Genomic DNA, 27,869 nt, shown 5'->3' with positions numbered 1-27,869 from the left:
TTTCATTATTGAATAGTTATAACAAATAGGACCACCTTGCCAAGCCTCTTACCTCAGGCCATTTGATTAGCAGCGGTCTGTTCTTGTCTTGAAAAAGGCATAGAAGTGCTGATTTCTGCTCATTTGCCATCATCTTGCTCAAAGTCTCGTTCTCTTCACCTTCCTTTTCTAATACCTTCTCCACAAAACAAAAAGCTCACAGTTGGACATATGAAGTTCGGTTTCAGTTAAATATTTCACAATAACTTCACTGCGGTGTTAACATAAGCCTATTTAGACACTAATAAATAAAAACTTTAAAAATACTTAAAAGCTCTTGTGTGCCTAATTCTAGATATGTTTTCTAAAGCTTGGTATCAAGGCCTTGAAGAAGGTGCAGAAGAGATTTGCTGGAATGGTAAAGGGGATGAGGGGTTTCAGTCATGCAGAGGGACTGGAGAAGCTGGATTTATTTTGCTTTTAAAAAAAAGTTTAACCAAGATGTTCAAAATTTTGCGGGGTTTTGCTAAAGCAAATAAAACAACTGGGGAGGGAGATTAGATTTTATGTGATAAGTTATGTCACAGCCTGAGGGGGTGGCAGAAGCAGATTAACAGTCACTTCAAAAGAGAATTAGATATATTCTTGAAAAGGAAACATCTTCAGATCTCTGAAAGAACAGGAAACTGGGAATACTTGGGTAATTAAAAAAAGTAAGAAGTTTAACAACACCAGGTTAAAGTCCAACAGGTTTATTTGGTAGCAAAAGCCACACAAGCTTTCGAAGCTCTAAGCCCCTTCTTCAGGTGAGTGGGAATTCTATCACCTGAAGAAGGGGCTTAGAGCTTCGAAAGCTTGTGTGGCTTTTGCTACCAAATAAACCTGTTGGACTTTAACTTGGTGTTGTTAAACTTCTTACTGTGTTTACCCCAGTCCAACGCCGGCATCTCCACATCATAATTAAAAAAAGCCAGCACAGGCACCGTGAGCCAGATGGACAGCTCCTACCTTCTGATTGTAGTCTGCAGTTATATGCAGCTCAATGCCACATAACTAATTCCAAAAGATCAAAAACCATGAACTTTAATTATACTTCATTTCTTGCAAAAAAAAATCACTCATGGGAGTGGTGCCCTAACACCTAACAGCAAACACAAGATAGGACAGGGTAGAAATGAAATAATGGGAGCTTGTCAGAAAGGTATAGTGATAATCATGGGAGTTTTAATCTACACGAGTGTTTTAATCGTCAGTTCAAAAGACGTGCGGGTTAGGTACATTGGCCATGCTAAATTCTCTCTGTGTACCCAAATAGGCGCCGGAGTGTGGCGACTAGGGGATTTTCACAGTAGCTTTATTGCAGCGTTAATGTAAACCTACTTATGACAATAATAAATAAACCTAAAAAAAAACAGACTGAAAAATCGGATGGGCATGGGTAGTTTAGATGAGGAACTCAACGTTTTCAGGATAATTTCTTAGAACAGCATGTTCTGGAGCCAACCAGGGAGCAGGCTATATGGGATCTGGCATTATGCAACGAAATAAAATTAATCATAGAATCCTACAGTGCAGAAAGAGGCCATTTGGCCCATCGAGTCTGCACCAACCACAATCCCACCCAGGCCCTGTCCACATATCCCTACATATTTACCCACTAACCCCTCTAATCTATGCATCCCGGGACACTAAGGGGCAATTTAGAATGGCCAATCAACCTAGCCCGCACATCTTTGGACTGTGGGAGGAAACCGGAGCACCCGGAGGAAACCCACGCAGACACAGGGAGAATGTACAAACTCCACACAGACAGCAACCCAAGCCGGGATTCGAACCCAGGTCCCTGGAGCTGTGAAGCAACAGTGCTAACCACTGCTACTGTGCCGACCTCAGTGATCTCAGTGAACGCACCCCTCGGTAGCAGCGACCATAATATTATATACTTTACATTCAGTTTGAGGGAGAGAGGAATGGGTTTCAGACTAGTATTTCAAACTTAAACAAGGGTAATTAAGAGTGTTTGAAAGCAGAGCGAGCAAAAGTGAACCGGAAAATCAGGTTAAATGATAGGTCAACAGAGATGCAGTGGCAGACATTTAAGGGGATATTTCAGAATACACAGAATAGATACATTCCAACGTGAATGGAAAATTCCAATGGGAGGACCCACCATCCGTGCTAAAGTAAAAAAAAGTCAGAAAGTATCAAACTTAAAGAAAAAGCATATAATTATGCAAAGATGGGTGGCAGGTCAGATTGGACAGAGTATAAAAAACAGCAAAGAACAACTAAAAGATTAATAACGAGGGAAAAATTAGAGTACGAGAAAATTAGCTAGAAATATAAAGACAGATAATAAGGGTTTATGTCAATAATTTAAAGAGTTAACAGAGTGGGTGTTGGTCCTATAGAAAGTAACTCTGGAGAATTAAAAATGGAAAATAGGAGATGGCAGATATTTTGCGTTGGTCTTCATTATAGAAGTTACAAGTAACATCTGAGAAAATGCAGGGGAGAGAGGTACTTGAGAAAATTACAATCACCAAGGAAATGGTACTGAACAAATTGTTGGAACTGCAGATCAACAATCCCTGGGTGCTGATGAACCTTATCCTAGGGTCGTAAAAGGGGCGAGACAGTTGAAGTGCTGGTTTTAATTTTCCAAAATTCCCTAGATTAAGGGAAGGTTCCATTAGATTAGAAAATAGTCAATGTAACTCCTTTATTCAAAAAGGGAAGGAGAGAGGAAGCTGAAAACTCCAGGCCAATAGCCAAACATTTGATAGGGAAATTGTTAAACTATTGTTAAAGACATTATAGTAGGGCACTTAGAAAAATTCAAGGCAATTAGGCAGAGTCAACATGGTTTTGTGAAAGGGAACTTATGTTTAACCAATGTATTGAAGTTCTTTGAAGGGGTTGCATACGCTATGGTTAAAGGGGAACTGGTGAGAAGGCATTCGATAAGGTGCCACATCAAAAGATATTGAGGAAAATAAAAGCCCATGGTGCAGGGTGCAGGGGTTGACAAATTGGCTTGGGCGAAAGATTAGATCGATCGCTGGAAACAGACTCAAGGATAAAGTCTATCAGGACCCAGAGACTCGATAGCCTGCAGTTCCAACAGTTTGCTCAGTACCACTTCTGCAGTGATACTAATTTTCTTGAGTCCCTCCCTTCGCTCTCTCTGGGATGTTACTTGTATTATCTATAGTGAAGATCAATACAAAGTATCTGCCATCTCCTTATTTTCCATTATTAATCGGCATGAATGGGCCTTTTACTGGTTGACAGGATGTGACGAACATTGTGCTACAGGGGTCAGTGCTGCAGCTTCAACTTTTTACAACTTATATAAATATGAATTGGATTAAGGGACTGAAGATGTGGTTACTAAATTTGCTGATGATAGAAAGATAATTTGGAAGTCAAGTTGTGAAGAGGATATAAGGATGCTACAAAAGGATATAGACAGGTTAAGTGAGAGGGCAAAGATCTGGTTAATAGAGTGTAATGTGAAAAAGTGTGAAATTGTCCATTTTGACAGGAAGAATACAAAAAAGCATATTATCTAAAAGACTGCAGAGTTCCACTTGGGTGTCCTAGTGCATGAATTGCAAAATGTCAGGGTGCAGGTACAGCAAGTAATCAGGAAAACTAATAGAATGTAGGACAGGATTCTCCGGCCGCTCACGCCAGCGGGATTCTCTGGTCCCGCTGTGAATGGAAATTTGGCTGAGCACCAAATTCTCCATCCTCGCTGGCAGCGGCGACAGGGTGTGAATGGCTGGAGAATTCTGGCCAATATCATTTATTGTGAAGGAAAGTGAATATAACTTATATAAGTAGGGAGGTTATGCTTTCGTTATACAAGACATTGGTGAGGCCACAAGTGGAGTACTGTGTACAGTACTGGTCTCTTCATTTAAGGATGTAAATGCATTGGAAACAGTCCAGAAGAGCTTTACTAAACTAATACCTATGAGGGTTGTCTAAGGAGGAGAGATTGGATAAGCTAGGCTTATATCCGCTGTATGTTAGAACAGCAAGTGGTGACCTGATTGAAATACCCAAGATCCTAAGAGGTCTTGAAATAGTGGCATGGAGAGGATATTTTCTCTTGTAGGAGAACAGGGGGTCAATGTTTAAAAATTTGAGTTGAGAATCTTTTTCTTTCAGAGGGTCATCAGTCTTTGGAATTCTTCCTCAAGTAGCGGTGCAAGCTGTGTCTTTGAATATTTTTAAGGCAGAGGGGGATTCTTGATAAGCAAGGGGGGTGAAAGGTTATTGGAGTGGAGGCAGGAATGTGGAGATAAGATTAAAATCAAATCAGCCATGTATTATTGAATAATGGGTGAATAGTGGGTGGAGGTTAGGAACAGGAAGGGGTCAATAACTTTACTGGGTATTTTCTATAGGCCGCCCAATAGTAACAGGGATGTTGAGGAGTAGATAGGGAAACAGATCCTGGAAAGGTGTAATAATAACAGAGTTGTCGTGATGGGAAATTTTAATTTCCCAAATATAGATTGGAATCTCCCTAGAGTAAGGGGTGTAGATGGGGAGGAGTTTGTTAAGTGTGTTCAGGAGCGTTTCTTGACACAGTATGTTGATAAGCCTGCAAGAGGAGAGGCTGTACTTGATTTGGTATTGGAAAATGAACCTGGGCAGGTGTCAGATCTCTCAGTGGGAGAGCATTTTGGAGATAGTGATCATAATTCTATCTCCTTTACAATGGCATTGGAGAGAGATAGGATCAGACAAGTTAGAAAAGTGCTTAATTGGAGTAAGGGGAATTATGAGGCTATCAGGCAGGAAATTGGAGGCTTAAATTGGAAAGAGGATTTCTCAGGGAAATGTACGGAAGAAATGTGGCAAATTTTCAGGGAATATTTGTCTGGAGCTCTGCATAGCAACGTTCCAATGAGACAGGGAAGTTATGGTAGGTTACAGGAACCGTGGTGTACAAAGGCTGTAATGAATCTAGTCAAGAAGAAAAGAAAAGCTTACAAAAGGTTCAGGGAGCTAGGTAATGTTAGAGATCTTGAAGAGTATACGGCTAATAGGAAGGATCTTAAGAAGGAAATTAGGAGAGCCAGAAGGGGTCATGAGAAGACCTTGGCAGGCAGGATTAAGGAAAACCCCAAGGCATTCTACAAGTATGTGAAGAGCAAGAGGATAAAATGTGAAAGAATAGGACCGATCATGTGTGACGGTGGGAAAGTTTGTATGGAACTGGAAGAAATAGCAGAGGTACTTAATGAATACTTTACTTCAGTATTCACTATGGAAAAGGATCTTGGCGGTTGTAGTGCAGACTTGCAGCGGACTGAAAAGCTTGAGCATGTAGATATTAAGAAAGAGGATGTGTTGGAGCTTTTGAAAAGCATCAAGTTAGATAAGTCGCCGGGACCAGATGAGATGTACCCCAGGCTACTGTGGGAGGCGAGGGAGGAGATTGCTGAGCCTCTGGCGATGATCTTTGCTTCATCAATGGAGACGGGAGAGGTTCCGGAGGATTGCGGATGTTGTTTCTTTATTCAAGAAAGGGAGAAGAGATAGCCCTGGAAATTATAGACCAGTGAGTCTAACCTCAGTGGTTGGTAAGTTGATGGAGAAGATCCTGAGAGGTAGGATTTATGAACATTTGGAGAGGTATAATAGGATTAAGAATAGTCAGCATGGCTTTGTCAAAGGCAGATCATGCCTTACGAGCCTGATTGAATTTTTTGAGGATGTGACTAAACACATTGATGAAGGAAGAGCAGTAGATGTAGTATATATGGACTTCAGCAAGGCATTTGATAAGGTGCTCCATGCAAGGCTTATTGAGAAAGTGAGGGGGCATGGGATCCAAGGGGACATTGCTTTGTGGATCCAGAACTGGCTTGCCCACAGAAGGCAAAGAGTGGTTATAGATGGGTCATATTCTGCATGGAGGTTGGTCACCAGTGGAGTGCCCCAGGGATCTGTTCTGGGACCCTTACTCTTTGTGATTTTTATAAATGACTTGGATGAGGAAGTGGAGGGATGGGTTGGTAAGTTTGTTGATGACACAAAGGTTGGAGGTGTTGTGGATAGTGTGGAGGGATGTCAGAAGTTGCAGCGAGACATTGATAGGATGCAAGACTGGGCGGAGAAGTGGCAGATGGAGTTCAACCCAGATAAGTGTGAGGTGGTTCATTTTGGCAGGTCAAATAGGATGGCGGAATATAATATTAATGGTAGGACTCTTGGCAGAGTGGAAGATCAGAAGGATCTTGGGGTCCGAGTTCATAGGACGCTCAAAGCAGCTGTGCAGGTTGAGGCTGTGGTTAAGAAGGCGTATGGTGTACTGGCCTTCATCAATCGAGGAATTGAGTTTAGGAGTCATGAGATAATATTGTAGCTATATAAGACCTTGGTCAGACCACACTTGGAGTACTGTGCTCAGTTCTGGTCACCTCATTACAGGAAGGATGTGGAAGCCATAAAAGGGTGCAGAGGAGATTTACAAGGATGTTGCCTGGGTTGGGGAGCATGCCTTATGAGGATAGGTTGAGTGAGCTCGACCTGTTCTCCTTGGAGAGACGAAGGATGAGGGGTGACCTGATAGAGGTGTATAAGATGTTGAGAGGTATTGATCAAGTGGATAGTCAGAGGCTTTTTCCCAGGGCTGAAATGGTTGCCACAAGAGGACACATGTTTAAGGTGCTGGTGAGTAGGTACAGAAGAGATGTCAGGGTTACGTTTTTCACTCAGAGGGTGGTGGGTAAGTGGAATGGGCTGCCAGCAACGGTGGTGGAGGCGGATTCGATAGGGTCTTTTAAGAGACTTATAGATACACACATGGAACTTAGTAAGATAGAGGGTTATAGGTAAGCCTAGGAATTGCTACGGTAGGGACATGTTCGGCACAACTTTGTGGGCTGAAGGACCTGTATTGTGCTGTAGTTTTTCTATGTTTCTATGAATGGCGGAGTGGGTTTGAGGGGCCGAGTGGCCTACTACTGCTCCTCTATTTGTATGTTCTTATGTAAAAAAGAGAGCAAAGAGCAAGTGACTATAGTGGCACAAAGATACAAAATATTTAATTACAGGATGATTCTATAATGACACTGTGATAAAAGGGGCGGCACGGTAGCACAGTGGTTAGCACTGCTGCTTCACAGCTCCAGGGACCTGGGTTCGATTCCCGGCTTGGGTCACTGTCTGTGTGGAGTTTGCACATTCTCCTCGTGTCTGCGTGGGTTTCCTCCGGGTGCTCCGGTTTCCTCCCACAGTCCAAAGATGTGCGGGGTAGGTTGATTGGCCATGCTAAAAATTGCCCCTTAGTGTCTTGGGATGCGTAGATTAGAGGGATTAGCGGGTAAAATATGTAGGGATATGGGGGTAGGGCCTGGGTGGGATTGTGGTCGGTGCAGACTCGATGGGCCGAATGGCCTCTTTCTGTACTGTAGGGATTCTATGAAAAGACTGGGTAAACTAGCATGATGTGGAGATGCCGGTGTTGGACTGGGGTGAACACAGTAAGCCTTTTAACAACACCAGGTTAAAGTCCAACAGGTTTATTTGGTAGCAAACACCATTAGCTTTCGGAGCGCTGCTCCTTCGTCAGATGGAGTGGAAATGTGCTCTCAAACAGGGCACAGAGACACAAAAATCAAGTTACAGAATACTGATTAGAATGCGAATCCCTACAGCCAGCCAGATCTTAAAGATACAGACAATGTGGGTGGAGGGAGCATTATCAGTAACCCCCACAGCTTGCCTCCTGGACTTGCAGGCTGTCCTGTCTGGAGACAATACACATCTCTTTAACCTGTGCTTAATGCTCCCTCCACCCACATTGTCTGTGTCTTTAAGATCTGGTTGGCTGTAGGGATTCGCATTCTAATCAGTATTCTGTAACTTGATTTTTGTGTCTCTGTGCCCTGTTTGAGAGCACATTTCCACTCCATCTGACGAAGGAGCAGCGCTCCGAAAGCGAATGGTGTTTGCTACCAAATAAACCTGTTGGACTTTAACCTGGTATTGTTAAAACTCTTACTGTAAACTAGCATGATACAGTAATGTAAGAGATGAGGTTACCGGGCGACATGATAGCCAATTTAAAAAGTTGTTCATCTAGTCAGGAAACAGAACAAGAGAAACTCAAGTTAAATTAGAACTAATCAATGGCAGATCAAGGAAAAAGGTTCTTCATACAAAAGTTTAAGTGAAATGCGCTGTCCCTGAAGGGCACTGATGGTGTATTTACCAATGATGTGGAGATGCCGGCGTTGGACTGGGTTAAACACAGTAAGAAGTTTAACAACACCAGGTTAAAGCCCAACAGGTTTATTTGGTAGCAAAAGCCACACAAGCTTTCGGAGCTGCAAGCCCCTTCTTCAGGTGAGTGGGAATTCTGTTCACAAACAGAGCACATAAAGACACAATCTCAATTTACATGAATAATGGTTGGAATGCGAATACTTACAACTAATCAAGTCTTTAAGAAACAAAACAATGTGAGTGGAGAGAGCATCAAGACAGGCTAAAAAGATGTGTATTGTCTCCAGACAAGACAGCCAGTGAAACCCTGTGGGGGTTACAAATAGTGTGCCATGAACCCAATATCCCGGTTGAGGCCGTCCTCGTGTGTGCGGAACTTGGCTATCAGTTTCTGCTCAGCGACTCTGCGCCGTCGTGTGTCGCGAAGGCCGCCTTGGAGAACGCTTACCCGAATATCAGAGGCCGAATGCCCGTGACCGCTGAAGTGCTCCCCAACAGGAAGAGAACAGTCTTGCCTGGTGATTGTCGAGCGGTGTTCATTCATCCGTTGTCGCAGCGTCTGCATAGTTTCCCCAATGTACCATGCCTCGGGACATCCTTTCTTGCAGCGTATCAGGTAGACAACGTTGGCCGAGTTGCAAGAATATGTACCGTGTACCTGGTGGATGGTGTTCTCACGTGAGATGATGGCATCTGTGTCGATGATCCGGCACGTCTTGCAGAGGTTGCTGTGGCAGGGTTGTGTGGTGTCATGGTCACTGTTCTCCTGAAGGTTGGGTAGTTTGCTGCGAACAATGGTCTGTTTGAGGTTGTGCGGTTGTTTGAAGGCAAGAAGTGGGGGTGTGGGGATGGCCTTGGCGAGATGTTCGTCTTTATCAATGACATGTTGAAGGCTCCGGAGGAGATGCCGTAGCTTCTCCGCTCCAGGGAAGTACTGGACAACGAAGGGTACTCTGTCCACTGTGTCCCGTGTTTGTCTTCTGAGGAGGTCGGTGCGGTTTTTCGCTGTGGCGCGTTGGAACTGTTGATCAATGAGTCGAGCGCCATATCCTGTTCTTATGAGGGCATCTTTCAGCGTCTGGAGGTGTCTGTTGCGATCCTCCTCATCCGAGCAGATCCTGTGTATACGGAGGGCTTGTCCGTAGGGGATGGCTTCTTTAACGTGTTTAGGGTGGACTATGCAGACGCTGCGACAACGGATGAATGAACACCGCTCGACAATCACCAGGCAAGACTGTTCTCTTCCTGTTGGGGAGCACTTCAGCAGTCACGGGCATTCGGCCTCTGATATTCGGGTAAGTGTTCTCCAAGGCAGCCTTCGCGACACACGACGGCGCAGAGTCGCTGAGCAGAAACTGATAGCCAAGTTCCGCACACACGAGGACGACCTCAACCGGGATATTGGGTTCATGGCACACTATTTGTAACCCCCACAGAGTTTCACTGGCTGTCTTGTCTGGAGACAATACACATCTTTTTAGCCTGTCTTGATGCTCTCTCCACTCACATTGTTTTGTTTCTTAAAGACTTGATTAGTTGTAAGTATTCGCATTCCAACCATTATTCATGTAAATTGAGTTTGTGTCTTTATATGCTCTGTTTGTGAACAGAATTCCCACTCACCTGAAGAAGGGGCTTGCAGCTCCGAAAGCTTGTGTGGCTTTTGCTACCAAATAAACCTGTTGGACTTTAACCTGGTGTTGTTAAACTTCTTACTGTATTTACCAATAACAGAGTAGGGTAAGATGGTATCACTGATACTGAAAAAGACTGACAAAATACAAGACAACAGTTGTAAATCTATTGAATAGCCTATAAATGGCAAACCTACTTTAATATAGGTACATAAGATGGTGCATTTTGGTTAAAAGAGTAGGAAAACATTTTTTGGAAAGAGACTGAATGAGGTAGAGTCACAAAGTAACTTAGGGATACAAATACACAAATTAAAGTAGCTATACGTGCTAATATGGTCATAAAAAGGCAAATAAAACAACAAGATTCATCACGATTGGGATAGAATTAAAAAGTGGAAAAGATGCATTAAACGTGTATAAACCCTGGTTAGAGCACACACAGCACTGGGCACGATTCTGGTCTCTACATAATGAAAAGGATACAGAGGCACTGCAGAAGGTGCAAACTTACAAATGTTACCAAAACTGAGAGGTTTTGCCTATTAGGAGAGATTGAATAGGTTTACCCCTGTGAAATATTTATGGGGTGATACGAGTCTAGAGGTCTTTTAAGAAATGAAAGGGGTTGCTCGGGAAGATATAGAAAAGATTTTTCCATTTTTAACTTGCTGCCTTTACATGACTGATTAATTTTGTTGCCCTCTTATAAGGACCATCTGCATCCCTTTGCAAGAAGCAAACCAGTACCATTTATAATAATCAGATGAAAGTTGATGCTTTTGAAAAATAGTTGCGATTACCTGACACTGTACACAAGGCGAGTGATAATGTGGAAACTCGGGGGATTTGGGGAAATAAGCCTTTAGTCTATGCCACGTTTCAACAGACACAAGCCTTCTTTCAGTTTCAGATGTGCATAAGTCTCCTGTTGAAAAGATTTATGAATTATTAAACCTCACCGTTTATCTGGCTAAATTACAAAAAGTTTTTTTTTGATCCTCAACAGGTCAAAATTGTCATGTTTCAGATCTCCCCTGGGCAGCAGATATAGGAGTTTCACCTACACATCTGGGACAAAGTGTCAGTTCTCATTTCTCAGATCCTTACTTTGGAAGCGTAGTGTTTTACCTCACGTATTTATTTAGTCATATCTTATACTCTGGATAAGACTGAGACATCCAATCTTTCTTTCCCTCCATTTTTCTTCCAGTACCTGGTTTGGCACCAATTTAGCCACTAATTCATCCTCCTTATTTGTCCCGTTTCTTACTCAAACCTCAAATCTCACTGGTTAAGAGGATACACTGTTAGTTTCACCTTCACTAATGTCCCAGATGTGCTGCTGTCTTCGCCATGCGATTATCAGCTTAGATTTCTAGCCAATTCAAGACAAATAATATTTGAACAAAAAAAGGGGTATATACTGTGGAATGCCCCACTCCAACAAGATCTGGCCCAATATTATAACTAGCCAAAGAGAAAAGTAAGCTTAATAAAAAAGAAAAACACCTGTCACATACCATGTGGACAGACAAGATCTTCATTGAAGTTCAGGTCTTCATCATCATCTTTTTCTCCTGATATCTCGTCATCCCCTTCAACAAATTACAATGTTGGATGATTTCCCCAAAACATACATAACAAAAATAAATGTCAAATTACACTAAATAGGCAATGGTTACATATTAAAATGAGATTTTTTATATGAGCAGTACAACACATCATAAAGGATCAAAACATATCCAGTCAAAATGAGGTGGAAGTGAGTGAACACAAACTCTCTTTAGAATTGTAATACTTTCCAAATCTGTGCCCAAAGTTTTGTTACAACAATGTTCTGTTAATAAGACCAATATTTATTGTACCTTTCAGATATCCTTTACAATCAGAAGCAATCCCTAAAATTTTGTTCCAAGTGAAATCCAAATTTTCAACAAAAATTATTGGCAACTGAAATCGTTTCTCAATGCAAGTTGTATGAATCTATGTCAGATGGTTTGTTCCAAAAGATCACAACAGAACCAACGGGAAGTTCTTGTTCCCATTCTGTGAAGGATGTTCAACTTAGCACCTTACTCTCATCAGAGATTAAGGATCTGTACCCCACTACAGCACACAAAAACTGGTGCTCCAATAGAGAGAATGCTTTAATGCCAAAGGGGTCAACTTTTTAATGAGATGTTAAACTAAGGCTCTGTCAAATATTGACAAATATGATAAAGCTCTTGTAACAACAGCTTCTACTAATGGAACATCTTTAATGTAGTAAAACGCTATTCAAAGAACATGTAGTTCTCCCAGCGTCCTTCCAATATTCCTCCTCAACCATATGACACCAAAAATATACTATCAGTGCTGATGCAGAATACCTGCCATTGTTCACTGCATTCAGATAGAAATTCTGCACAAGAGCCTCGAGATATTGGTATGATGAAGTGCTACACAAATATAAGGACTCTCCCCAGATCTCTAAACATATTGTAAGTGCTGTAACTTCAATCAAATAACTTTCTTCATTCTGTTCAATTCTGTGACCATGCAATGAAAAAAAATCATGACTTTTCAGAAGCAGATAAAATCCTTTGGTTTTCAGGCAGTAATCATCCCCATGGTCTCCTTCACACAACCACACAATTGTTTAGCATCAAGTTCTGTACACTATACAAATACTTTGAACTGCTCTGGGAAGTTACATGCTGAACTATACAAGAAACTGCTATCATATTGCAGATCGGCAGTGTTGAACATGGGATCCTACTCCTACACTGAAAAGATCTCCAGGATGGGCGGCACAGTAGCACAGTGGTTAGCACTGCTGCTCCACAGCTCCAGGGACCTGGGTTCGATTCCCGCCTTGGGTCACTGTCTGTGTGGAGTTTGCACATTCTCCTCGTGTCTGCGTGGGTTTCCTCTGGGTGCTCCGATTTCCTCCCACAGTCCAAAGATGTGCGGGTTTGGTTGATTGGCCATGCTAAAAATTGCCCTTGGTGTCCTGCGATGCGTAGGTTAGAGGGATTAGTGGCTAAATCTGTAGGGATATGGGGATAAGACCTGGGTGGGATTGTGGTCGGTGCAGACTCGATGGGCCGAATGGCCTCTTTCTGTACTGTAGGGTTTCTATGGTTCTATGAGGATCTGTATGGCTTGTTCTGAACTGAAGCCAGCTGTAAACTCAGTGCTTAACACGAATGTTCTCAATATGATACCCTGTTCTTTAGAAAACTAAATGCTACCTACAAAAGCACTGGGTAACTAAATGATCCGTAACCCTAAAGCAAGGTGAACGGAGTGCTCCGCCTTCCGGGCTTTTCTCAATTGGGTCTGCATGGATACATCGAAGCCAACACCATGTCAGTTTTAGATTTTAGTTTGTGATAGAATTCAGGAACATGGGATGCTGCCAAGATAAATGTTGTCAATAGTGAGCCTGGATCAAAGGCTTTGAACATAACGCGCAAAAAAAAGACTGCTATGAGCAAGAATGGTTAAATCTTGCTTTTGTTTCAAGTTTTGGGGAGAGAGAACAATTCATTACTTAGTCTTCCCAGCAGAAACCAGGTGGCAGGCAGTTAAAATGGCAGTAGTGGGTTGTAATTTTAGCCAGTTCTTTTGGGCAGGACATTAAGACACCTACAAGGCAGCAACATAATTCTTCACTACCTATATTATATATATGGGCTCTGATTACATCATTGCAGCCTGGCTGCAATTTTAACTTGGGACCTGCACAGGGAAAACATTATGGTCTCACCTGGTAGCAAGTGGACTTCCGGCCAAAAAAACAAGTCATTTTTTAATATTTCATGTTTCTTTGTGGACCAGGAACAGTAGGTGTGTTCCCTCTTTCTACCAGGAAGCCGTGAGTCTCCCAAACCTTGGTGTACCCTCCCCTTCTCCGACCACAATGACTCCCCCAGACCCCCTAAGCATTTATCTGGCTGCCGGTAATAGTTACCCAAAGTCCTCAGTAGAAGCCTGCTGTAGCCTGTGACTCCATTTCTGCCTATTGTTCACAGAGAACACTGCAGAAAGACAGTTTCCACCCACTGCAGCCCCCACATAACTCTCTTTTGAAGTGAGAATATGGATGTTAGTGCCCCAGCTATTTATTCTTTTCTGCAATGTCAAAACACAATTCCTTTGGATTTTTGGCCTTGCATCTTGAAATGGACAGATTCTGCCTTGATTGAGGATATAATGGTTGTTTGTTACAGCAGTTTGAATTGACCTATATTTCCACAAAGTAGCCCAGAGGTGAAAGGGAACAAAGTTGACAATATAGTAAAGTAGCTGAGGCCCAAGTAAACACTGCAAACTACCTGTTTCCTTGAGATGTTAAAAGCTGCAGACAGTGCCTGACCAAAGTGCAGTGATGAGAGCAAAAATCTTTGAGAATGTGGAAAAATGAACCATTGATTACATAATAATGAGCATTACGACAAAGAACCCAAGGCTTTAGTGCCTGAAACTTGCTGCCGGGGGGGGGTAGTGGAAGCAGATACAATAGTGAGTTTTAAGGGGCGTCAGGACAAATACATGAATAGGATGGGAATAGAGAGATACGGTCCCTGGAAGGGTAGGGGGTTTTAGATCAGTTGGGCAGCATGGTCAGTGCAGGCTTGGAGGGCCGAAGGGCCTGTTCCTGTGCTGTAATTTTCTTTGTTCTTTATACAAAATGGGAGCAGATGCCATCCTGTACAACGTAAGGGTACCTTTTACAGGTGTGATTAGCATGTGATGTTACCAGAACCAAAGCCAAATCTGGACAAATCCCTACACCTTATGAAGGATGTTGCAATGAATTACCACAAATTTTCAATCAGACACTGATGCAAGACAAACTAGATTTGCAGGGGGGTGGGAACCAGAGTGCCAGAGCAGATAGTGGAGCAGGGGTAAAAAGACAGGTTAGTTCAAGCAAAATCACAAATGGAAGGGTTGAGTGTGGTGGAAATAATCTTTTGAGGTGTGTCTATTTCAATGCCAGGAGTATTGTGGGGAAGGCAGATGAGCTGAAGGCGTGGGTAGACACATGGAAATATGACATTATAGCCATTAGTGAAACTTGGCTACAGGAGGGGCAGGACTGGCAGCTCAATGTTCCAGGGTTCCGATGTTTCAGGCGTGATAGAGGCAGAGGGATAAAAGGTGGGAGGGGTGGCATTGTTGGTCAAGGAAAATGTTACAGCGGTACTCAGGCAGGATAGATTAGGGAACTTGTCTACAGAGGCCCTATGGGTGGAGCTGAGAAACAGGAAAGGTATGACCACATTAATAGGGTTGTATTATAGACCACCCAATAGTCAGCGAGAACTGGAGGAGCAAATCAGCAGAGAGATAGCTGACAACTGCAAGAAACACAAAGTTGTGATAGTAGGGGATTTTAAGTTTCCACATATAGATTGGGACTCGCATACTGTTAAAGGTTTAGACGGGGTAGAGTTTGTAAAATGTGTTCAGGAGAATTTTCTACATCAGTATATAGGGGTGCCAACTAGAGAGGATGTGATATTGGATCTCCAATTGGGAAATGAGTTAGGGCAGGTGATGGATGAGAGTGTGAGGGAACACTTTGGATCCAGTGATCATAATGCCATTAGTTTCAACCTGATCATGGATAAGGATAGATCTGGTCCTCGGGTTGAAGTTCTGAACTGGAAAAAGGCCAAATTTGATGAAATGAGAAGGGATCTGGGAAGTGTGGATTGGCACGGGCTGTTCTCAGGTAAGGATGTAAATGGAAAGTGGGAGGCCTTCAAAGGAGAAATTTTGAGAATGCAGAGTTTGTATGTTCCTGTCAGGATTAAAGGCAAAGTAAATAGGAATAAGGAACCTTGGTTCTCGAGGGAGATTGTAACACTGATTAAGAGGAAGAGAGAGTTATATGAAATGTACAGGCAGCAAGGAACAGATCAGATGCTCGAGGAGTATAAAAAGTGCAAGAAGCTACTTAAGAGGGAAATCAGGAGGGCTAAAAGAAGACATGAGGTTGCTTTGGCAGACAGAGTGAAGGAAAATCCAAAGAGCTTCTATAGGTATGTTAGGAGCAAAAGGATAGTGAGGGATAAAATTGGTCCTCTTGAAGACCAGCGTGGTAGACTGTGTATGGAACCAAAAGAGATGGGGGAGATACTAAATGGTTTTTTTGCATCCGTATTTACTGAGGAAACAGGCATGGAGTCTACGGAAATAGGGCAACCAGGTAGGGAGGTCATGGAACTGTTACAGATTAAAGGGGAGGAGGTGCTTGCTGTCTTGAGGCAAATCAGAGTGGATAAATCCCCAGGACCGGACAGGGTATTCCCACGGACCTTGAGGGAAGCTAGTGTTGAATTTGGCTTTGTGCGTGGTAGGTCATGTTTGACCAATCTATTAGAGTTTTTCGAGGAGGTTACCAGGAAAGTGGATGAAGGGAAGGTGGTGGATGTTGTCTACCTGGATTTCAGCAAGGCCTTTGACAAGGTCCCTCATGGGAGGTTAGTTAGGAAGGTTCAGTCGCTGGGTATACATGGAGAGGTAGTAAATTGGATTAGACACTGGCTCAATGGAAGAAGCCAGAGAGTGGTTGTGGAGGATTGCTTCTCTGAGTGGAGGCCTGTGACTAGTGGTGTGCATGATGTGGAGATGCCGGCGCTGGACTGGGGTAAACACAGTAAGAAGATTAACAACACCAGGTTAAAGTCCAACAGGTTTATTTGGTAGCAAAAGCCACACAAGCTTTCGGAGCCCCAAGCCCCTTCTTCAGGTGAGTGAAGAAGGGGCTCGCCTGAAGAAGGGGCTTGGGGCTCCGAAAGCTTGTGTGGCTTTTGCTACCAAATAAACCTGTTGGACTTTAACCTGGCGTTGTTAAACTTCTTACTAGTGGTGTGCCGCAGGGATCGGTGTTGGGTCCATTGTTGTTTGTCATCTATATCAATGATCTGGATGATAATGTGGTAAATTGGATCAGCAAATTTGCTGATGATACAAAGATTGGAGGTGTAGTGGACAGTGAGGAAGGTTTTCAAAGCTTGCAGAGGGATTTGGACCAACTAGAAAAATGGGCTGAAAAATGGCAAATGGAATTTAATACAGTAAGAAGTTTAACAACACTAGGTTAAAGTCCAACAGGTTTATATTTTTCGCAGACAAGTGTGAGATATTGCACTTTGGAAGGGCAAACCAAAGTAGAACGTACAGGGTAAATGGTAGGACTCTGAAGAGTGCAGTTGAACAGAGGGATCTGGGAATACAGGTACAGAATTCCCTAAAAGTGATGTCACAGGTGGATAGGGTCGTAAAGAGTGCCTTTGGTACAATGGCCTTTATAAGTCGGAGTATCGAGTATAAAAGTTGGAGTGTTATGGTAAGGTTATATAAGGCATTGGTGAGGCCGGATTTTGAGTATCGTGTACAGTTTTGGTCACCTAGTTACAGGAAGGATGTAAATAAGGTTGAAAGAGTGCAGAGAAGGTTCACAAGGATGTTGCCGGGACTTGAGAAGCTGAGTTACAGAGAGAGATTGAATAGGTTGGGACTTTATTCCCTGGAGCGTAGAAGAATGAGGGGAGATTTGATAGAGGTGTATAAGATTTTGATGGGTATAGATAGAGTGAATGCAAGCAGGCTTTTTCCACTGAGGCCAGGGGAGAAAAAAACCAGAGGGCATGGGTTAAGGGTGAAAGGAGAAAAGTTTAAAGGGAATATTAAGGGGGGCTTCTTCACGCAGAGAGTGGTGGGAGTGTGGAATGAGCTGCCGGATAAAGTGGTAAATGCGGGGTCACTTTTAACATTTAAGAAAAACTTGGACGGGTTCATGGATGAGAGGGGTGTGGAGGGATATGGTCCAAGGGACTAGGCAAAAAATGGTCGGCACAGACAAGAAGGGCCTAAAGGCCTGTTTCTGAGCTGTAATTTTCTATGGTTCTATGGTTGCAAAAGACGCATACAACAGCTCTGTGGTTAGGAAAGCAGCTGTGTGTGAGATTTATCATTTCTCATTGTCTACTTAAGCTGGGATAATGGGATAGCTGCACCCTTAACAAACCCCTTTTGGAAAAATACCTTTGGCGTGCAGATCGTTTGGGCCTTCTCCATTGCTTTTCCCATCAGCATGTTCTGGGTCGTCTTCCTTCCCATCCAATTGATTTAGTGCAAGTTGACGCCAACTTCGGAGTGAGGCTTTTCCCACCCAATATCCTTCATGGCTGGAAAAGTCAAGAGGTGATTGGTTTCAAACCAACATCTAACTAACAATCTAATAGATTAACTTTACTAATCAGGAGTTCCAAGTGTCAGGACAGTACCTAATCTCAGTAATAAACGATGGCAAATGCACAAAAGGTTTACTTGCACAAGCACATTACTTAACATAAGTGTGTTAGGGGAGCTGTTAACCATCTAACATGGTAACTGAGATCACTTACTCAGTCAGTAGCATCCTTCTCTGAACAAGATGCAGTATCCAGAATAGATTTGGGCTTACAACCAGTGTTATGGTGACAGCATTCTGTTTCTTCATCCACCAATCTCCATTTCAATCACACCACAGATGGAGTTGGTTCTCTGAAGCATCAGAAAGGTCACAAAAGTTGGGGGCTTCCCTGCAGCAGCAGCTAATGACAACACAAAATGTGGGGAGCCACTGCAGCCATGAGAAATTTAAAGACGAGGTTCGCTTTGGCTGCTAGTAATAGTACCTTTGCAAATCAATGCTCAGTGTGGGACAGCCCTGGGCAATCTGGGAGGGCAACAACCCTAGGTATCATCCACAATGATCTTCTATAGCCACATTATAAGCAAGCTCTACTCTAGGGATATGGGGGTAGGGCCTGGGTGGGATTGTGGTCGGTGCAGACTCGATGGGCCGAATGGCCTCTTTCTGTACAATAGGGTTTCTATGATTTCTATGATGAACCCACAATCTGCCCTGTACTGCCAGGACGCATCTCTTCAGTATTTCTGGTACTCTCTCCCAATGCTACCAGATCTTGTGATTTCCCTCTTCCCCCAGAAATAGCACTGGATCAAGAGATCTGGATTCCAAGGATGTCAGATTCCAAAGCTTGTTGGTACTCCCCGGCCCCAAGATGTCACTGCTAATAAGTCAGTAAAACGTGGTCACACAGCTTAACACAATATCCTTATTCTTAGAAAACCGCTGCCTCACCAAGCTAAGCTCTGGGAAATCCATTAGTATAAATGATTGTGATTCAGAAATTAAATTTGAGGAATATCAGCCTGAAATACCAGAACTCATCACTTTTCACCATTAGATTCAGACAATATGCTTTATGAAAGTCAGTGGATTTTTGTCTGCAGCTACCTTACATATGAAGAGAACACAAACCCTTTGCATATAGGGTAGTGCTTTTCCCACACTATAGATGTTCTTGATAGATTCCAGCCACCTAAATTCACAAAATAGTTTACAATTCATATAGGCAAATGGTGCTTAGTAATGGGCATCAAACTAAACAACTGGCTAAATTACAAGATGTACTTGTTGATTTTAACAGGAGGTGCATTCAGTGCCAGTTCTTTACTCTGTGCCAAACAGGAGACTCAACAGCAGCCACAGAACTTAATCTATCAAATTGACAGTGAAGATAAATCCCAATTGGTGGACAGCAGGGTGCAAGCTGCTTGAAAAAAGGTTTTTTGAAACTCTAAGGCAAGGGTGTGTGGCAGAGAGCAAAAGCAAAAAGTGCAATTAGCAATTAAGGATTTAAACCAGGCTGTGCAGCAGTGGTAACGTAATCTTCTTTATTCGAAGCTCCTTCCACCAAATACAGTGATCCAAATATGTTAGCCTTAAATTCCCAATTTGCTAATCTGTTTACACATTGTCCAATACAAGTGCAGAATCATCCAAAATTCTGTCGCATTAGAAATACTTCAAATTCCAGATATTATGAAACTGTGGGTATCAGCAACAAGAGGTGATCACAAAGATAACGGAGATGAAAAAATTCTTCAGAGGGTTGCAAATCTTTGGAGAGATCTACTCCAGAGGGCTGTGGATACTCAATCGTTGAGTATATTCCAAGACGTTCAAGGCAGATTTTAAGACCTTTAAGGGAATCAAGGAATTTGGTGATTGGGTGGGAAAGTGGAGCTGATAAAGAGAATAAGCCATCATCTTATCAAATGGCAGAGCAGGCTTTACAGGAGCTGTACAGGTTATTCCCATTTCTTCTGTTTTTTTCCTATTCATTAATGAGATACAAGTGGCTCTAGCAAGGCTCATTTTTTAAAGCAATATGTCTACTTCATATGTTTAACCCAAAATCTTGTTATATCGTTGGCACCAACTCTGTTTTGGTTTTAGACTGTCAAATACGTTGTACATTATTTTCATTCAATATCTTAGACATCAAATAGGAAGAATGATCTGTACCAGGAAGAGGTTTATATCAAGTCTAAAGGAGATACAAAATCAGAACAGATGCCATAAAGAGGCAGTATGCAATATGCAAAATGTTTCATAGATATATGAGGCTTATTTTTAATTTTTAGGTTGCTTTTATGAAAGTTTAAAGTCTGAAAGAAATGATTACTGATGGCCACAAGTCAAGGAAAGAAAATGTTTTATCTGCAAACATAAAGGTTCAAAAACAAGTTAGATCCCCACAATGATCAGCTGGAAAGATGGGTGCTGAGAAACTTGTGGCTCCCAAGGCTAATCCTGAGTGACAATGTCTTTCAGGCTGCCTTCCCTATCGATGGAACTTTCCTTAAAAGGTTCCTTCAAAAGTGCAAGAACAAATCAGGTATTAAACAAAAGCACCTTGTGCTTCAATAGGCATCAGACATAAAGACACCCCAGTGGCAAGTTGCATAGCATTCAAGCAGAGAAGAATCTTACTCCTTCAGTCTGAGGAGATGATAAACATAGCTGCAGCTGAGAGTGCTAATGGAGAAGTGACCTTTCCCAACAGCAAGGCGCTTTTAATAATGTATGGGACCATCATCAGTGCTCAGAACATCTTATAAGACAGCTTTTCAACTCATTGTCCACAGCATCACTCTTTTGGCATACTACAAATGAATCTTGGAAAATCCCAAGGTCCATTTTCCAATCTTCCCTCTTTGTTGCCCAAGCAACTGCTAACCTTGGAAATCTCAGCTATTTTCTTCCTTCAACACTCTAATTAAGTTATTCCAAAATCTGACAACCGTCAGTACTTTCTGATGTCTTATACCCACCCCTGACAAATCCTCAACATTAAAAATCAAGAGCATTTAATCTGGAGCCCCAAAACCATCACATTTATAACAGCTGATCAACTAGTAAAGCTCAGAACAGCCATCCATGATGCCATATACTTAGTGAAGAATTTTGATTTGATTTATTATTGTCAATGTATTAGCATACAGTGAAAAGTATTGTTTCTTGCGCACTATACAGACAAAGCATACCGTTCATAGAGAAGGAAACGAGAGAGTGCAGAGTGTAGTGTTACAGTCATAGCTAGGGTGTAGAGAAAGATCAACTTAGTGCGAGGTAGGTCCATTCACAAGTCTGATGGCAGCAGGGAAGAAGCTGTTCTTGAGTCAGTTGGTACGTGACCTCAGACTTTTGTATCTTTTTCACCAATGGAGGAAGGTGGAAGAGAGAATGTCCGGGGTGTGTGGGGTCCTTAATTACGCTGGCTGCTTTTCCGAGGCAGCGGGAAGTGTAGACAGAGTTAATGGATGGGAGGCTGGTTTGCGTGATGGATTGGGCTACGTTCACAACCTTTTGTAGTTTTTTGCAGTCTTGGGAAGAGCAGGAACCATACCAAGCTGTGATGCAACCAGGAAGAATGCTTTTTATGGTGCATCTGTAAAAGTTGGTGAGAGTTATAGCTGACATGCCAATTTCCTTAGTCTTCTGAGAAAGTACAGGCGTTGGTGGGCTTTCTTAACTATAGTGTCAGCATGGGGGGACCAGGACAGGTTGTTAGTGATCGGGACACTTAGAAACTTGAAGGTCTCGACCATTTCTACTTCATCCCCATTGATGTAGCCAGGGGCATGTTCTCATGAAGTTTATGACAATCTCCTTCGTTTTGTTGACATTAAGGGAGAGATTATTGTCATCACACCAGTTCACCAGATTCTCTAACTCATTCCCCTACCCTCTCGTCATTGTGAGATCTGACCCCTACACTGCTGTCATCAGCAAACTTGAAAATCGAGTTGCAGGGGAATTTGGCCACACAGTCATAGGTGTATAAGGAGTATAGTGGGGACTGAGGCCACAGCCTTGTGGGGCACCGGTGTTGAGGATGATCAGGGAGGAGGTGTTGTTGCCTATCCTTACTGATTGTGGTCTATGGGTTAGGAGGTTCAGGATGCAGTCGCAGAGGGAGGAGCCGAGGCCCAGGCCACAGAGTTTGGAGATGAGTTTTGTAGGAATAATGGTGTTGAAGGCTGAGCTGTAGTCAATAAGCAGGAGTCTGACATAGGTGTCCTTGTTGTCTAGGTGTTCCAGGATTGAGTGCAGGGCTAGGGAGATGGCGTCTGCTGTGGACTTGTTGCGGCGGGAGGCGAACTGTAGTGGATCCAAGCAATCCGGGAGGCTGGAATTGATTCATGCCATGGCTAATCTTTCGAAGCACTTCATATTGATGGATGTCAGAGCTACCAGATGATAGTCATTAAAGCAGGCTTAGAAATGCTGGCTTCTGTTCTAAGGTAGTTTCAAACGCTGGCTAAAGATTGAGGGCAGCTTGCCTTTTCACTTCATAAGAACATTAAGAACAAAAGAAATAAGAGTAAGCCATTTGGACCCTTGAGACTTCTCTGCCATTCAATAAGATCATGGTTGATCTGATCTTGGCTGCAATTCCACTTTCCTATCTGTCCCTATAACCCTCTACACCCTATAGTTTAAAAATGTGTCTTAGCCTTGAATAAACTCAATGATTCAACCTTCATAACTCTCTGGGTTAGAGAATTCCATTGAATCATGATCCTTGGAGAAGAAATTCCTCATCTCGGTTTTAAACGGAGGATCCCTTACTCTAAAACTATACCCCCCAACCTCCCTAGATTTCTCCACAATGGGAAACATTTTCGCAGCATAAATTCTATCAAGTCTCCTAGAAATATTGCAATAAGATCACCTCATTCTTTTAAATTTCAAGTACAAGCTCAAATTGTTCAACATCATCTTTCCTTGCACACAACTACCTAAACATAAAATTCAGTGATGCCAGTTAGGTGAAGACAAGAAAGAATAGATGAGAAAGCAAGCATGCAAAGTGACAAAATATATTAAAGTTTTAAAATAAATATGGCAACAGAGCTATACCAAAATCCACAATAGAAATAAGCAGTGTCTTTCAGACAAATAGAAAAAAACATTTTTCTTGCCTGCTTAAATAGAATGGATAGTTTCAAAACACAACGTACCTTTGTAATGTGGATCTGGTCAGGTTGGAAATAATCTTGTAATCTTCATTTAACTGATTCTTTAATCTAAGGATCCTGCATTTCTCCACCACACAATCTCTACATAAAGCAGAAGCTAAGGATAAGAAGAGTGTTTCATTAGTATGTAATACTTAGTTTACAACTTTCATATTCTACATTTTGGTTCTTGCAAGACTGCCACATCCAGATTAATATTAGTATTTAATGTTTAGCTCAAAAGATTCTTCCAGGTGTTTAACAAGTAGAGGATTTCACTAGTAAATTAAGGTTATCGAGGATGCTGAAGAATAGCTCATGTAGATGTGCAAAATACCAGGAGATGCTCCCACATTCACTGCATTGGGTAAAAAGGCACAACCGAATCCCAGGTGATACACAGAACAGTGACTGGGTAGACACTGGCTGAATAGGCTCTATGGAGATGAAACACAGGCAGGAGAAAGGAGAAAAGAATATTAAAATGAACTGTGGAAGAGCATCAGGCAACAGGTTTCTCTTAGCCACACTCACCCTCCCTGACCCTCCACAACACTGCAAAGTTCAGACGGAGTGTTGAAAATGGCTTTGCAAGAAAAAGGCTTTAGCAGATCAGCACAGCATGCCATGTGCTCCACAAGAACCACATGCAGGATATACCAGCCATGCTTTACTGGACTCTACTGCCCATAAAACTGAACAGATCTAAAATAAATCAACAAAAATATTTATTGGGTGTGAAGTGCTCTGGGGCTTCCTGAGGACATGCAAGGTGCTACATGTGTGCAAGTTTGTTATTTCACTAAGTCAACATGAACAAAATGTTAAATTACCAGCAAATGGACTACACTTCACTCCATATGTTTTATACTTTTAACATCTGGTAGAATATGCACAACACAAAAGGAAAGAAATAGAACCAAGACAGCTGCTGTGCAAAAATCTGAAATCTAGCCCCAAAGTTATACAAGGCTGGCTTATGCAGAGCTGGCCATGTTGCAAATGGTTCATCCTTACCAGAGCAGCAAATGAAATAGTTTCCTTTTTAACTTTGTCTTATAACTGAGAATCATGCGAGAACCACTTTTACAATTCATTTTGGTAGGAAGAACGAGAGTCGATATAAACTAAATGGAACAACTTTAAAGGAGGAGGGAGTGCAGGAACAGGGAGGCATGGGGAAAATCAGTGTTTCAAGATGATGGGGCAAGTTGAGGAGGCTGAAGAGACAAACAATCATTTTTAACCAGAAGCCCAAGTACAAAAATCAAGGAAATGATGCTACATCTTCATAAAATATATGCTTAGAGCCTGCTGGAATATTATGGTCAATTCTGGATACCACAATTAAGAGAAAGATTAATCACATTTAAGTAAAACAACATCTTACTCTGTTTGTGAAAATGCATTTTCACCAAGTTCCTAAATGTTGGTACCAAATGCACAAACTCCCAACTCAGGTCAAAACAAATGAACAGAATTTTAAAAAAAACTAGCACTGTCGCTTTTAGTAACTTATTCTACCTTGGTCAGTTTATGTCAACATTGAGCAATTCAAAGAGCGATATAACAAGCCTGATGCAGAGCAATGCTCACTCGACTTGCCGCCATACTCAGAAAAGTGATCCCGGCTGCAATGCGTTCCCCATAGTCACCTTTGTGAAACCCCAATTTTTGATGCCAATTCATGTTACAGACTTGTGTCGCCCATCATAAACAAACAATCCTCTTCAAGAAAGCCTGATTATTGGAGGAAGGCAGCCATCAAGCTCACTCAACACGGCACGGTAGCACAGTGGTTAGCACTGCTGCTTCACAGCTCCAGGGTCCCGGGTTCGATTCCCGGCTTGGGTCACTGTCTGTGTGGAGTTTGCACATTCTCCTCGTGTCTGCGTGGGTTTCCTCCGGGTGCTCCGGTTTCCTCCCACAGTCCAAAGATGTGCGGGTTAGGTTGATTGGCCAGGTTAAAAATTGCCCCTGAGATGCGTAGATTAGCGGGTAAATATGTGGGGGTAGGGCCTGGGTGGGATTGTGGTCGGTGCAGACTCGATGGGCCGAAAGGCCTCCTTCTGCACTGTAGGGTTTCTATGATTTCAAGTGTCTTCATAATGGCAGCAAGACAAGCATTTGTATGTTTCTGTGTTGTCACTCTATCACAAACAGTGAAAAGGACTCAGTTTCTCAGGAGTAGCATATTCCTGAACCGTCAATTAAATTTTGCTGCTGTTTTTAATTTTTTTTAAAAACATGCTTGCTATTAGATTGTTAAATACTAACTCTCTCAGATGTGGAGATCTGGGCTGTTCTAATCTGTTCTAATGACTCCGAAAGCTAGTGTTGCCAAATAAACCTGTTGGACTTTAACCTGGTGTTGTGAGACTTCTTACTGTTCTAATCTATGCAGATTACTTACAGATAAAGTTGACTCAAATGCTAACATAGTGCGCCGATTTCAGGTAAAGAAAAATGCAGTGTGAAAAAGCTTCCTCAATCAAATTCCCCTCTTCCTCTCGGAGTGAGAGAAGAAAATGCTTTCCCCTGTAAAATTTCCCATTCTCAGCTGATAGTAAAATCAAGGAAACTCCTCCTTAAATTGAGTGATTTATGGATTCCTCTCTTGCCAGATCCTGTTGCGAAGAACATGTAATCCACTTCAGTCAGAAGTAGTTGAATCTGTTCCATGCTATTTGTGCAATTACTGAGCTCAGAGTTTCTGTAAAACTGGAGTCGCTAAACTGCAGTAAAGTTATAGTACCTTGCCCCAGTCTTCAGGATTTCAGGCAGAAGTGGTTATTAGCTGATGACAGCTTTCCTGTCAGTTCTGAGAGTGCAGTGTCAGTAGGTCCCATTATTTTTCTGACATAGTGCTAGCTGCAGATGTGTTGGTTTTTGGTTGAGTTTGGGGGAGGGGGTGGGGGGGGAATGGAGTGATAACCATGATTTCAGAAAGAAAGACAATGATAGAGAAGAACCAACTATTGACAATGTCAGCATGGGAGTAGATCAAATATTTAAACAATCAAAGATGGCAAATCTCACCTAAAGCGCTGCCATCCCTTGACTCAGCTCACAGTGGGCACCATGCAGAGCTTGGAAAACACATCAAAATGTCTGGAAATCATGAGTCAAGAGATCAGGCGCACTGGCAAGGAGCTGTAAGAATCTAGGTTGATCTTAGGGTACATTTATTTGACAAACTTAACAAATGTGCAAAATGGTTCCAGATTAGCACCAATACTGAATTTGTAGTGGAATCCCAGAGTTAGAGCACCACTATTTCCAGAGTGTATGTGTATGCAAGAATCTCTGGAAAAGTGTCACGGTACTTCCATTAGATACCACAAAAGCTTTGACCTGGATTGACAAAATGCTCAGGCAGCAAGCAAGTGGACCTCATGGGCATTTTCTTAAGCTTAGTAAGAAGTCTCACAACACCTGGTTAAAGTCCAACAGGTTTATTTGATAGCACAAGCCACAAGCTTTCGGAGCGCTGCTCCTTCATCAGGTGAGTGGGAGTTTTGTTCACAAACAGGGCATATAAAGACACAAACTCAATTTACAAGATAATGGTTGGAATGCGAGACTTTAAAGACTTTACTGTTTGGAATGCGAGTCTTTAAAGACTCGCATTCCAACCATTATCTTATAAATTGAGTTTGTGTCTTTATATGCCCTGTTTGTGAACAAAACTGTCACTCATCTGATAAAGGAGCAGCGCTCCGAAAGCTAGTGGCTTGTGCTACCAAATAAACCTGTTGGACTTTAACCAGGTGTTGTGAGACTTCTTACTGTGCTTACCCCAGTCCAACACCAGCATCTCCACATCATTTTTTAAAGCTACCAGACATTAATTTAAATAATTGAGAGGATTCTCCCTACTGCATACTTGCATTTGAAGTTTAATTTTTGGGAGAGGCTGCTCTATATCTGTAATGTTCTTTTCTGTTCACAACTGTAATTCCAGTCAGGCAGAATCCAGGCTGTACGAGAGCACTGCCAGGCTGCTTCCACTTAATACAGCCTCAAGGAGTGGCAATCAAAACCCAAACCCAAACAATAGGGAAACATAATAAGCATATGAAAATAGGTTGGAATGGGCCAATGAACAAAATTAAAGAAAAGCTTTGAAAAAACTAATAAGAATGCTTTCTGTAAAAATGGGCAAAAAGACACCGGATAATGCAGCATTTTTGTGCACCAAGAAAGCAATATTTTTCACCCCCAAAAAATTTACTTTTGTAACCCAACATCTTTGGAAAAATTAAGGCAAACAAAGGAAAATGGCAAAGAATTACATAGCATTTAAAACAGAAACAAACCATTTGATCCCAAAGAATCCATGTCAGTACTTACGTGCCATACAAGGCCCCGTCCCATTTTACCTTCAGCAAACCTAATTGATATACTACATTCCTATCTCCCTCGTGTATCTAACCTGTCTTGAAATGAATCCCTGCTCTTTGCTTCATCTATTTCCCCATGTCCACTCTTTCATGGTATTGTAATAGCTATCAGGCCACCACTAAGCATTCTCTTTTTCAGAGAAAATGTCTCGAAGTCTGGTCAATCTTTCCTAATAGGTATAGTCTCTCAGTTCTGTAGTCTTTCAGTTCTGGTGGCACC

General features: G+C 42.3%; 1 protein-coding gene across 1 annotated transcript in view; it reads right to left on the bottom strand.

The window, feature by feature from the left end:
- usp48 (ubiquitin specific peptidase 48) overlaps positions 1 to 27,869 on the bottom strand; it is a 142,347-nt gene that overhangs the window by 31,277 nt on the left and 83,201 nt on the right. Inside the window, exons 13-17 of the mRNA XM_078239187.1 lie at positions 23,250 to 23,364; positions 17,913 to 18,055; positions 11,390 to 11,464; positions 10,670 to 10,794; positions 53 to 175 (exon numbers count right to left, since the gene is read on the bottom strand). Of these exons, the coding sequence (XP_078095313.1) occupies positions 53 to 175; positions 10,670 to 10,794; positions 11,390 to 11,464; positions 17,913 to 18,055; positions 23,250 to 23,364 (581 nt within the window). The remainder of the gene's footprint in view (positions 1 to 52; positions 176 to 10,669; positions 10,795 to 11,389; positions 11,465 to 17,912; positions 18,056 to 23,249; positions 23,365 to 27,869) is intronic.

This window comes from Mustelus asterias, chromosome 22, assembly GCF_964213995.1.
Source record: "Mustelus asterias chromosome 22, sMusAst1.hap1.1, whole genome shotgun sequence".
NCBI classification, from domain to species: domain Eukaryota; kingdom Metazoa; phylum Chordata; class Chondrichthyes; order Carcharhiniformes; family Triakidae; genus Mustelus; species Mustelus asterias.
This window is presented reverse-complemented; position numbering and strand designations above follow the sequence as displayed.